The sequence below is a fragment of the Malurus melanocephalus genome, unplaced genomic scaffold, assembly GCF_030028575.1.
Source record: "Malurus melanocephalus ecotype Western Australia unplaced genomic scaffold, MMel_1.1 scaffold_2, whole genome shotgun sequence".
Taxonomy (NCBI): domain Eukaryota; kingdom Metazoa; phylum Chordata; class Aves; order Passeriformes; family Maluridae; genus Malurus; species Malurus melanocephalus.
Window position 1 is genome coordinate 3,261,295 of NW_026623234.1, and position 13,227 is coordinate 3,274,521.

Genomic DNA, 13,227 nt, shown 5'->3' on the forward strand with positions numbered 1-13,227 from the left:
TACCAGAACAAAGGGCAAAGAAGACACAGGACAAAGGGCTGAGGTGAGATGAACAACTAAAAGTGCTTCCAGACAGGAAATCATAGCRAGATTAAATAAGAGACAAGGGCTGGTGGCAAATGCTGGAAGACAGTAAGTTGAGATGGGAAGGGATTCAATAAAGTTTAGAGAAAGATCTCATAGGCCAAATGGAATGAGCAGATTTGCAAAGATTTTGAAAGATAAGATAAGAAAACATTTTGCTAAGGACTTYATTGGATTCTGTATATGGAAGGCATCTAAGTTATGCAAGGGGAGTATATTTCTGTCTTTTCTGGCCCGACTGGGCTGATGAGGTTCCGTGGAAGAACCCTCATCTACTTCCTCACAGTTCCTTCTTAGTTTATGACCCTTACCCTCCAGTAAAGCATGGATTGCTCCAAATCTTGATTGTATATAATTGAAAATTTTACCATAAACCAGTAAATTGTGATTTCCCTATATTCATCATATGAATTTCCATCCACTTTTGCTTATAAATGCAGTATAGAATAGCTGTGGTGGTTATTTTGTACAGCAGCTTCTTGGGCAGGTCTACTTAGGACCCTCTGGAAGTATTATGAGCTATTTTAAGATGGATTAAGGTCAGGTCTGCCCTAAAAAAGAAATAAAATCCATCTAAGTGTCTTCGTTGTGCAGTGCAAGGCCTGTGTGCTGAGTAGTTAAGAAGTACTTCTTTCTACTGCCTTAGTTTTTCTGGATGTGGCTTTGAGTTTGACTTTTAACACTTCTTAAAAATAATGGGATAAGGTGTTAGTCTCTTTTCATCTCATRGTTCCTTCTGTAATTGCAGTGGATTGGACCTGTCTGGATTGAACTGAGCTGTGGCACCAATTTACAGAAGGTTATGAGTTTGGGTGCAAGGTTTTGAGTTTGGCTGAACTTGTTGGTGGAGTCCAGACTTCTGGTAGCTCTGACCGTGTCRCTGTTCTGAATGTTGCCTGGTTACTTTCTTGTTACACACGGTCTGTCAAGGTGTGGACTAAGATGCTGTGTCAGTTCTGCTCTGCACTCTGGGATCTGGGTCACTCCTTGAGAATCTCGGCACTCTCCAGAGATCCCTGCACATTCGCTGGGGTGCTGCAACCTGCTTTGTGCATTAAARCTTGTGGCAATAAGGAATGAGTCCTGTTTCCACTGCTGTCATCTATATCATCACCCTCAGAACTTCTTCCATGACAMAGTGTTTAGAACATTGTGACAGAGAAGTACTTTATTTCAAGTAAAAGAAGCTGTAGCTTCTTYTACTTCGTTCTATTTGAGTTGGAACAATGTGGTCTCCCCATTATGTTCTTCCAGCCTGGGCTTCTCTTTTCCATCTCACCATGCTCTAAATTTAAACTGTGTTTTCCATTTTACCAAACTTTAAATTTAACTTCACATGAGTTAAACTACAGTTAGATTTTGTGTTTCCTCAGCTTGCTTGTTATGTGCTTTCTTTTGGTATGTCTCTGCTCACTGCTTTATCCAGCAAACAGCAAGTATGACTGCTTGCTTTCCAGTTCCTGTCCTCTCTTCTCTTCTTCTTGCTCTTTAGACTGGGGATGCCTTGTAAATTGTTCCCTTTAATGATGTCTTTCCAGCTTCGTATTTGTGTATTGCATTGTTAATGCWGTATTCCCGCATTAAACCTATGCAAGGTTAATGTGGTGACTGCAGGACACTTATGGGTCTGAGAAGAGGACCCTAATAAGTACATGTTAAAAATATATTGTATTACTTTTGCCTGTTAGCTCCTTATTTGCCCTAAGACACTTKGTTGATTTACTTATATGGAATTTATTTAAGTTGTCGGGACCCCCTCCTAGATTGATGGAGGTGCATTTTGTTCAGAAAGCATGTGACTTCATTTTAATCTGCCTAGATGAGTACAAACTCAGAACAGATAAATATTTCCTCAAGTGACCTGTCCTGTTCACAGGATATTATTCCTGTAAAAATCCATTACTGAGTGTGTTTAGCTAGTGCTCTTTATTGTGATGGTAGCTTAGTCTGTGTCACCAAGCTGACACAGCATTTTGATTGTGAGTTTGGATGCACAGGGCTTGTGCTGTAATACAGCAGTCCTGAAATGTGTTTAAGGATAGTAATAACGTTTGCATGTCTTCCATTCATCGGCAAGTACAAGCCTTTGAATGTGTTTTTGTGCTTGGCGCATTTATTAATAYTGTGTACTGCTGCTTCCACAATGAACAGTGAGAGGCTCCAGTGTGGAAGCTTGTTGTTGTATTGATAGACAGTTAAATCTCCAGAATTAAAACCCTTCCAGGGARCATACTGCTTCTTGGATTAGTGAAAGTTTGTATTTTTGCAATGTAGTGGTTGATAAGGCATGCGTGTGCTCTACAAAGATACTGCTGAGGTTTTTTTTCTCCACTGCAGATGGGTGTTTTGGCATAAGACATGCACATTTCAAGTTGTGCTAAGCACACATTCTTGCAGTAAGAGCTGCAGAGGCGGTAGCAGGAATTTGGCTTGCTGATTTGTTTGGATTAATAGGATTTCATGTAGTTAAAATGCACACTCACAATGGAAAAGGTTTTTCTGTGTAAAACAGTTTAACTTGTTATTTTTGCGTCTATTCTACATCTGTCTGTTAGCATAGCTATATTGGTTAGATGGGAGTGCTGTTACAACATTATTTGAGCCTCTTAGAAAGAGGAATTATTTAGTGTGAACTAAAACTATGGCCACACTAACTTAGGAGCTATGGAATTGATGATGAAGTATAACCTGCGTGGAATGTGGGCTGGAGTTGGCAACGGTCTTGGCAAACAGTCTTTATAACAAGAAATTGCAAGACCTGTGAATTATCTGAAACTATATACAACCATTTTGGTAAGGCTGCATTAGTCTGTTACATTTTAGCATCTACTTTAGAAGAGTGAACTGCAGTAGRCCTTGTACACAGTGTGGTGTGGCAACTGTGGAGAACACAAGCTTTAGCCTTTGGATGGTAAGGATATTGTGATTTGGCAATGACAGCAACCCACTGAAGAAGTTTTTTGTTGCTGCRGTAAAACTATTTCTCTGAATCCATGCTCTGCTAAACTAGAAAGATAACTTCTTCAATGGCCGTTGGAGGCAAAAATGTCTTAATACCATAGTGATTCAGTTTCTCAGTGCCTCTGTTACTAGCTGAGGCACTGCTAATGGAAAGGCCAGCTGTGTGGATATGCCAGTGGGACCTTACAAACTTTTTCTTTGATAAAGAGAGCTGATGTTGGGATACAGACAGGCAAATGACCCTTAAAAGCCAGACATTTAGCTTTTTTTGCTTTGACATACAGCAGCAATGTTTGAGGACTGCCCACTCTAAGTCAGGTCACACAATAAGCTCAGTTGTGCTCTGTGCTGGGAGGGCCATTTAGGCAGGAGAGGGCAAGTGGGGAAGGCAAGTCCCCATTCCTGGTGTAGCTGCTTGTGGAAGTTTGTCCTTGTGTTCTTTAGAAAAGTGACAGAGTGAGATGGGAGCTCTGGAAACTCRAGAGCTTGAAGAGTCTGGTGCCTGCTTACAGCTGCTTGGTGGAAGGATACCCCCTTTGTCTAGTCTCTGCAAGACTCTCCATCTGTGGCAATTAGGATTAGCAGGCACATTTCATGCTCTGAAAAGCCAGAAAAGGAAAGAAGAAGGAGTTTTACAAAAGGAAATGCCTGCCAGGCACAGATTTCACTCTGGTTTTGTGCAGAGAATAAACACAGATGTGAAGGTTCAAAAGCGGACTTCCAAAAGCATTTAATGAAGGGCTTGGTAATGGTGCAAGGGACTTAGTGATAGGAGAGAGCAGAGGCATCTGGAGTTRCAGAGTAAGCATAGGGAGGAACCCCAGACACAGAGAGCACAGATTAGCTATCRAGACCTTCCTAGTTCACATTCCCAGGGATTTCGTTGAATTTCTGGCAGGAGAGATATGGCATTTTGATTTGGAGAGTCACCTACTATTTGTGGAAATTTGCAGGGAAGCAGGGCTGTGAACATGCCTGTATGTGTGATTTCAGAGGTGAGGGAAGTGAATACACATTTCTTTAGAGACTGCAGAGTTCAGCTCTCTTTTGCCTTTTTATCTAGCAGTGTGTCTTGGCCTCATTCACTGCTCCCCCACTCTCACACCCCCACCCCCATTAATTCGCAAAACCACTTTTCCTTTGCAGCATCAGTYGCTTGGGAGCAGATTTCAAATGTATTATCTTACTACTTTTTTTTTAGTAGATTGATCTGGACCTCCAGATGCCTAGAAATGCCTGTAACCCAAATTATTGTTTCTCCTCACACTGACAAGATAAAGTTGTCTTTATTTCCCCAGTATTTTCCAGTAAGGAGATTTCAGACTCCCTTTCGAGGGCAGTAGCTTGATGGTGATTACAGTTGGTTTTGTAAGTATCAGAGGATTTTATAACAGAAATTATGAAGAAAATTGTAAATTCCTTTCTCCAACCATTTACTCATTGTTTTATGTTAGGGTTTCTTTATACATACAGACAAATYGTATAAAAGGCTGCAAGTATGAGAAAAGGTCAAACCAAAACATTGGTTAAATGAAATGCGGATTGGAATATATTTTTAGTGCTTGAATATTTTCCCTAAAAGGCTGTACTGAAGGAAACATGTTTTACTGCCTGAATCATATGGTAGTGTGAGGCATGCTTTTAGCACATGCCGTTATCGCATGGAAATAGAGAAATGCTCTCAAAACAAGTTTAACAGCTCCATCAGTTTGCTGATAGGAAGACTCCAGCTTTGACTACCCTTCCCAGCAAGGGGCCTAAATGAAAAAAGAGAGAGCTTGTTTGACCACCCACTTCTCAAACAACTTGCAAAGTGTTTCAGACAAGAGTAACAGGTATTTCTTTTATATCCAAACCTTTTTCTTCCAAACCCATTCAATGACACAGCATCTCCGTTTGCTGGAAGATTTGACTTGTTTAGCCCCATGGCGCTTATTATTTTTACCTGAGGGGTTCATGGAGCTCCTCCATCTCTTTATATGGCATTCCAGTACTGTATCCAGCATGAGAATTCCAAGTGTTTCATGATGGTCCCTAAACAAGTTGTGTTTTGCTCTTTTAAATGTGTACCTGTGTGTGTTGTTACATAGTGTAAAGCTACAGTGTAGTGKAGCCTTCCCAGGGAACTTCCCATCTACTGCAGCTAAAAGCATCATAAATGACTAATGAGAACACAAACGGCTGAGCCTAAACAGTCCTTGTTCATAAGGATTTTCTTMTAAAGAAGAAAATAGCATTTAACAGCTTCATTTGAGTTGTGCAGATGTAAGAGCAGCACTAAGACTTGCAGCTCTGCTTTTGCAAGTGGAATTTTCAGTTTTCTGGTGAATTGCCCTGCAAGAATGAGATTTTCAGCTGTGCATAAGCTAAATAATTACATATCATTAGCAACATACAACTGTTACTTTCTGTTCAGTTGCCAAAATCAAAATCTCACTTGTCTCATTTATCTTTTCTCCTTTCTAACAGTTGTTGAGCAGTTACGTTGCTCTCAATTCATCACAAAGGTGAGGTGTGAGTAAGATACTCTGGTCTGSCCATAGTTCAGGTGTTTCATTGTGTTTTGTTTCTTTTTTCTTTTCCTTTTATGGCGTGAGAGGTTATGAATCTTGCAGATAAAAGATATGTTCAGGTATGGTTTAAATCCTTTCAGACTTCCATTGTGGCTGTGCTGTACTTTAGGTGCTGATAYGTAGAGATTTGGGAGGTAAAAGGAGGGAATCCTGTGATTCTGTGTATTCCTAAATGTTTATATGTTTGGGATTTTTTTCTGTTCAGCATTGCCTATCTGATATTGGATGGTTGGAGAAAGTTCTTGTCCAGTGGGAGACTTAAACCACGTTCTGTCGCTTAACAGAAGCTGAGAGGGTTGATATAGCTACAGCAAGGAAATGGAACTTCTTGTTCTTTACTGGTCACCCTGAGTAGGATGAGGACTTCCTAAACAGACATGTGCTTGCTCCAATGTGTATATGCAAAAGCTGTGATAAGATACTTTATTTTTCACCAAGTACAGTATTTTCCTCATTCCTCTATTCTGTGCAAATATTACTGACTCAAATTTTGCTCTTTGAGGAGACTCTCTGTGCTGCCKCATATCTGATTTTCCAGCTCTCATGTATAGCAGGGTGGCATCTSTATCGAGTGAACAGTCTGAATTTTCTTAAGGAGAAGAATTGCCAGCTTACTTAGTGAAATGCGAACAATGCAGATAAGAGAGGGTGCATTTAAAAAGGATCTTAATGTCYCCTATATTCCCTGAAGGAAAATTGGACTCTACTATCAAAGACAAATGCTTACTAGACACATTTCTCTATTAATTGTTAGAWGATCAGACAGCGAAATAAAATACAGTAACATAAGATGTTCAAGGAGCCATCATGACTGTTGGAGGTGGAGGTTTTTGGCAAGGCATCTGTTCTGTTCTTTTTTGTGTTTGTTGCAAATTAACTGCATTCCTTTTGAAGTCTAAAACTTGTGGCTGAAAAATTCCCTTTCCTTACTGACRTTTGCATTGTTCTCAATGTGAGTGGGCCCCTTGGGCACTTGACTGGCTCCTATTGGGATGGTCATCTTCACTTACATTCAGCTGAGCCCTGCTCCAATTCCCATAGCTGATAGGACTGTGGAAGTCRGCATGCTAAGTATTGCCCCTTTTAAAAGGAAATTTTACAGTAGGAATGAACATGAATGGGAAATTACATTTCTTCTTATTTTATACATCAGGAATAAAGAAAAAAATAATAGCTTTTTGAAGGCTTTTCAGCCTTCACAGAGCCTAGGCCTCTTAGAGGCTTTCTCAGTTAACATTGAATCTAAGATCCTTTCAGTGCTTAGCATATGCTGAACTACTCTTAGTAGCATTTTGTGCATCCATTCATGAAAATCATTTTGCGTGCTTCCTATTTACAGCTTGCYTGTGCATTGAAGAACAAGCAAAGCAAATAGTTGAAAAAAGCAGGTTGCTCTGCATACTGTTTCTACAGCCTTAGCCCAGTTTTAGATAGCTAGCTYGTCCAATTCAAAGGCTGTGCCTTTGAGGTAGCCTGGAATAGAGATTTGCTGGGACTTGCCAAATTCACAATCGGGATTTAATATATTTACTGTGGCAGTCCCCCAAACCAGGCTGTCCCATAAAATAATTGAGGGTTGGAGATGTGTAAGAATGTGCTGAATCTCCACTAGACTTCAATAATAATTTTGTCTGGATCTAAATATTTTCAGAACTGGTTGAGAGAATCTGGTATATTCCTTCAGCAAAGAGTCTTATGCTTCRTTTGTCAAATAGTTTTGTTCTGTGTTTTGGGCTTCTGCAGCCTGGATTGTAATAAATCTGGAACAAGTACATGTAAAACTCATCAGCTTTGATAGATCCTTGCTACAAGTATAGGATAACCTCAGTATCAGCTACAGTTAGAACCAGTGTCATAAAGAGGTAATTGGTTTTCAGAGGTACTCAAGCTTAGAGATGCAAGTATTAATCTAAAGAAAATTTTATACTGGGGCCTAATCACTTCCTCAAACTGAGTCACAGATTAGCTAAGAGGATTCTTCAGCTTCCTCAAGCTTATCACAGATAAGCATCTTAATAATTTTTTCTGTTAYTACAAGGAGACCTGCCAGGCACTAACAAATTAAGAGTAAAGATCTAGTGTAGAAAAAAAATTGAGCTCTGGTTCTCTTAAAAGAAAATCCCATATTATGTTTCATATTCTCAAAACTTGTACCCCAAAATCTGTGTACTTCTAGAGTACTAGTTGTTCTGAGAGTTTGATRGTAATTAGTCTGAAGTTAACCTGCATTTTACTGAAGGCCATGGGTAGTGGTTTTGCACCCCATTTTTCTCTTTCAGTCTAAACTCAGGCATTGGCTTGCATGGCTTGATTCATAAATGAGCAATAGTTGACTGGCAAAGGTTCGTTTCTCCATATGCCAAGATATGTTGGATCCTCTGAGGAGGTTGAGACTGATGGATAAATATCTGTCACGTGTAGGTGGCCTATAAGAAAAGATTTGAGGATTTTTTTATTTAAGTCTTTGTTAAGACTTCCCCCCCACTCTTTAAACTCTTTTGTCATGTGCTGAGTGGGGGTGGATGGAGTTCGGGGTGGTGGAGGGAAAAAGGGGGGCTGCTGAAAGCATTTATCTTCATTTCTGCCATCACYCAGTGTTTATTACGCAGTGATAGACAGACGCAGGAAAGCTGCCAATCAAACCTACGTTCACTGCATTTCAATTGGCCCTTATCTTTGGATTTCAGCATTTTGAAATCTACATCATCTCTGCAGTAAAAGGTCGTTCTGTTCATGAGGATGACAAGCCTGAGACCCTTGGGTACCCACTGCAGTCATTTGTGATCCCATCAAGCAGTGGAAGACCCAGGAATCAGGACTGTCAGGTGCTTGGTGAGAACAGCTGCTTGTAAGAGGTGATCTATTGCTGCCCAAATTTAGGAAGCTGTAGTGTGTTGTTTGCCTCCAGGTTATGTATACTACAACTTGAGAAACCACAGCACCTTCTGCTCTCATCCAGGCTGAAACCCTGACTGAGCAAAGCCAGCTGAGAATGAGTTCTCATGCTGCATGGTGGGAAAACCTCTCTAGTGAGGATTTTAATTTTCATAGGYCTTCCACCTGTGGTCTCAAATCTTTCCTGTAAACAAAAGAGGAGAACAGAGGTTAGGATAGCATAGTTCCGTGTTAAGGGGTATTTTCCTCCCTAAATTAATTGTCTGAAATGTTTACATGCTTTTAATCATCTTTACTGTAGGACAGTACATGAATGCATGTGGGAGGCATCTGGCAGGACTTGTGATACAAATGTTATTTCACTTTGTTATATGTATATGGATATAATTTCATAAATGCATTCCTCAATTGATTAATTAATGTAAGTAGAGATAATTACTTAATAAAAGATGTAAATCATGGATTTGTGATTAGTGGTAGGTACACCTTTGAGACATAGATCAAATTTTTCTGAACATGCACCTTTTCACACTGTGTTGCCTGTGTCCTAATCTCTTTAACAAAGCTATCTGTTACCAGAAGCATTAGCATTACATGATAGCTTCTGCTGGCTCTGAAATTTGTGTGAGGCTGTCCTGTAGATGGGGCAGTACTGCTTTTTTCCATTGTTAATTTCTCTGTGTGTGAYGTGCCTTTGGAGGTGGAGGATGCAAGGTTTAAATGAACACCATAACTAACCTGAAGGTTACAGTCAAAGGGATGTGAAGATGAGAATGTTTACAGAAAAAAAATCAATTCTGCTTGCCCACTGCTTTTTTATGGTACTTGTAGGAGTAGGTGCAGCTTGTGTGAGCCAGATGAACTTGCTGTTTGTGGAGCWGTTAGTGATGTTGTTAAGCTTCTCTGATGCAGAGTGGGAGAGCACAGTTGTTCTCCTAAGGTATGTTCTTCTACATTTTATGTATTGYTTGTTAAATGTACAAAGGTTGTTCTCGTTGCAAAACAGGTGATGTACTTTTGTACTGGTCATCTGTGATAYGATCAATATTCTGGAATTATGTGACCTCAGTAGAACTTCTGTTGCCTGTCTTTGCAGTGTTTTACTTGCCTGACTCAGTCCTGTAAGGCAGCTGCAACCTTGCTAGTGATGTTAGTGTTTCCCTGCAGGAAGTCTCACTGCTTCAAATGTGTAGTCAGCTTGTTTTGCTGTTCTCCACCTACAGGCTGAAGGCAAGACAGRCCAAACCAGGGCTTTCAGTGAGAAGACTTTTAAAGCTGAACCAACATAAAATTTAATTGTCCTTCTTCCACTTCTGGTTGCAAAGTGTAATTTCATTAATGCATTGAATTTGCTTTTTCCAGTGCATATCCTCTGTTCAGAGGAGCCTTTTTTTTTTTGGTGGGATATAGAGAGCAAGGCCTTGGGCATATGTTGCACTAATGGAAATGTTTTTAATTGTGCTCTYCAAGTGGCATGTCTGACAGAAGCAGGTAGAGAACCTGAGCAGAAGCATGATGGAGGTTGGTTGATTGCTGGAGGCCTCATAGAGATGWGTGCAGTGTAAAGCTGTCTGCTCAGAAGTCTTGCTCTTGGTGTATTTCTAAGCTTTCTCTAGAACCAAAAATCAGGACTCAAGCAGCTTTCTTGATGTATCTCCATCTTCCGCCACACTTAMTAGTAGTTTGCAAACTCTAAACTGTCTGCCCAGGTGTCCATCAGAGTTGTCAAAGTGATGTCTCTTACACTATTGCTGCTGTGGCAGCCACAGTCCTTAGCCAACCCTTCTGGGAGAGTGAAGACACTGACTTTTCTGTGTGCTTCCCACTGGAGACAGGGCAGAGACACTCAAATCCAGACTGCATAGATGCTGGAGGCTTTGCTTTTAGTAATTTGCACTTGGGAGTGATCTTGTTATGCTCTCCCTTATCAAATTTTATTACCTTGAGTTTCTCTGAAAATGTGTGTGTAGTACATGGGCTGTGTGTCCATGCAGGCCTTAGAGATTGAAAATAGCCTGAGATTTTTGACTGTAGTACTACTATGGAAGAACTGTCTCTTGTCAGTGTATGTCTCCGTGGGAATCACATTTAATGCATCTGAGCTTTCTCAAATGTATGCTGACTTGAGTTACCAGTAGCTGTTGCTTTCTGCCAGGAAAAATGGGTTYTTTATAACAGTTTCTGAAGAATTGTGTGTAGCCTTCTTCTTCGGACTGTTGCCTAAATCCTTGGGCAGTTAGCAAGGGTCATGGCATTTGCCTGGAGTCAGAGCAGTCCTTGCTTGCTGTAGGTTGGGCCACACAGCAGCAAAGAGCCAGCTCCTAGGTCTTCTAGGCCAATATTTTGTTACAAACCTTACTGTGTGACAAATACTCTAAGCATTTGTCTTAATTAAGATTAATACTCGAATCTTCTGAATGAAGTTTACAGTAGGAGCAGTAATTGTGTCCACAAATGTATGTAATCTGCCAAAGCAATGCTTTTCTTCAGTTGGTATTCTGATCTGCCTTCATAACTGTACTAGATAATTTTGGGTCTGTGGAAATACAGCTTCACTACTGTTGATAAGTAGAAGGCATGTGCACCAAATGAATTGATTAGGATTCCTGCCTTGTGTTTCTGGCAAGTCTTATCTCCTAACAACTTTTATTTTCTTTCAGAAATGTGCTGCAGGGAGATGCTTTCCTGTTAATTTCCTGTACTCTGTGCCTTATTGAGGATGTGCTGCCATTTTTATAAATACGGTTTCTTTAAAAATCTAGAGTTCTGAGTATTRGATTTTGAAAAGTTTTCTATAGCTTTGTCTCCCAGCTTTTTTCTGGTTAATCTKATAGAGGTTAAATTGCTAATTATTTCCCCTTTTTCTGTAGGTGCTGTGATTGGGGATGGRCAGTCAGCTGTGGCCAGCAACATTGCCAACACTACCTACCGGCTCCAGTGGTGGGACTTCACTAAGTTTGATCTGCCTGAAATTAGCAATGGTAAGATGGAAAAGACACCAGTAYCTTATTTGAAGGCTATATTAACCAGAGCTATGCTAAGCTCTAGGATCTTTCAAAGGCRGCTGTATATTGCAAGTCTTGTTTATCACGTTGCATTGGTAACTGTGAAATGCTTAGTCTTTTGAAGAAGTTGACTAAAAGCTTGCAGAGCTGTTCCCACTCTTTCTACTTTGTGTGATCTTGCAGTCAGAAAATCTGTGCATMAACAGGGCTTGTTTTTTGTGAGCCTTTTCATGGGGATGTACCACTTCCTTAGGATTCTCTACTCAGTGTCGTAGTTCTCTTACTAATATTTTTCTAAAGAAATACTGTCTTKGTACCTTTAAATTAGAACCTGCTAATGAACTGTCTGATTTTTATAAGTTACTGACATTAGTGTGGGGTAAAGTGCTGCAATACATATTGTGAATCAGTACCCTGCTCYGCTGCTCACCAGACTATTGCGAGCCCAATGAGGTAGATGTACCTTCTAAGTCATTTGCAAAAGCAGTGATTCGTCCTATTTCTGAGGCAAAAGTTGTTTCTGTATTAGGAATCTRAGTAATGTTGCTGATTTTATTTATTTTCTCTTTCATTTTGTTGAAATTAGACCATAGTTTCATGTGTGTTCTATGGCATAAGTTGGCTGTCACAGTGGAAAAGACTTCCTTATGCAGGCACAAGCATGTTTGATACTTGTGGTCAGCTGATCAAAGAATGACATTTTCAGGGTTAAAACTAACTTGACTAGAAAGGCTATTTTTAACTCAGAATGGTATCCTGATATAGCTTGTCACACAGCTGCAGAAATGTTTGTGACAGGCTGTAATGAAGATAGGAGGTAGATATTCATGAATGTTTCTTTGTACAACTGATTTTTAGCTTAGGCCATCATCACTGTGCATATGTGAAATTCATTGCTTGATTTCTCAGCCAGAGCAGATTGGGTTCTACTTTAAGGGACTGACTTTTTTTTTGGAGAACAGGGATTCTGTTTTCAGACACTTTTGCTTTCACAGGTAGTCACTAGAATTGAGAAAAACTCTCACAGTCCCAGCTCTTTGTGTTCTACGTTTCCAGAAATTGCGTGTCTGGCAATAGATATGTCTGTGGGGTAGTGTTCTGCTGCTTAAAGAACCCACAAAAGGAGCACGTGTAGTGACACTGTAGTAGGAGAGACACAGAGAACTGAAATCACACAAGCAAAAAATGGTTTTGACTGGACTGAGTTTTAAACATCATCTCATTCATCTCCTCTGCTATGAGCAGGAACGTCTTTCAGTAGATCAGGTTGCTCAAATCTGCATCCATGGCTGTTRTGGTTTAGACCCGTGCAACCACTTGCTCACTTCCTTCATGCCCCCTCAGGATGGGGAGGACAAGCAGAAAAAAGTAAAACTCGAGGGTTGAAATAAGAACAGTTTAATAATTGAAATAAAGTTAATAATAACAGCAATAATAGTAATAAAAGGGGGGGGGGAGGTGGGTGAGAGGAGGGAGGGGAAGTGTGGGGTGGAGAATAAAGCCCAAGAAAGACAAGTGATGCACAACTCACTGCCTGCTGACCAGTGCCCAGCCCATCCCCAAACAGTGATTGGCCCTTCCCAGACAGCTCCCCCAGTTTATAGACTGGGGATGATGTTCTGTGATGTGGGAAATCCTTTGAACAGTTTGGGTCACCCCTCCTGACTCTGCTTCCTCCCAGCTTGTTGGGATCAATGCTCAAGGCAAAG

General features: G+C 40.4%; 1 protein-coding gene across 3 annotated transcripts in view; it reads left to right on the plus strand.

Annotated features, from left to right (window-relative positions):
* AMBRA1 (autophagy and beclin 1 regulator 1) overlaps positions 1-13,227 on the plus strand; it is a 115,531-nt gene that overhangs the window by 53,050 nt on the left and 49,254 nt on the right. For all 3 annotated transcript variants that reach the window (XM_057365079.1, XM_057365096.1, XM_057365089.1), the window contains one exon: positions 11,384-11,494. In XM_057365079.1, the coding sequence (XP_057221062.1) occupies positions 11,384-11,494 (111 nt within the window). The remainder of the gene's footprint in view (positions 1-11,383; positions 11,495-13,227) is intronic.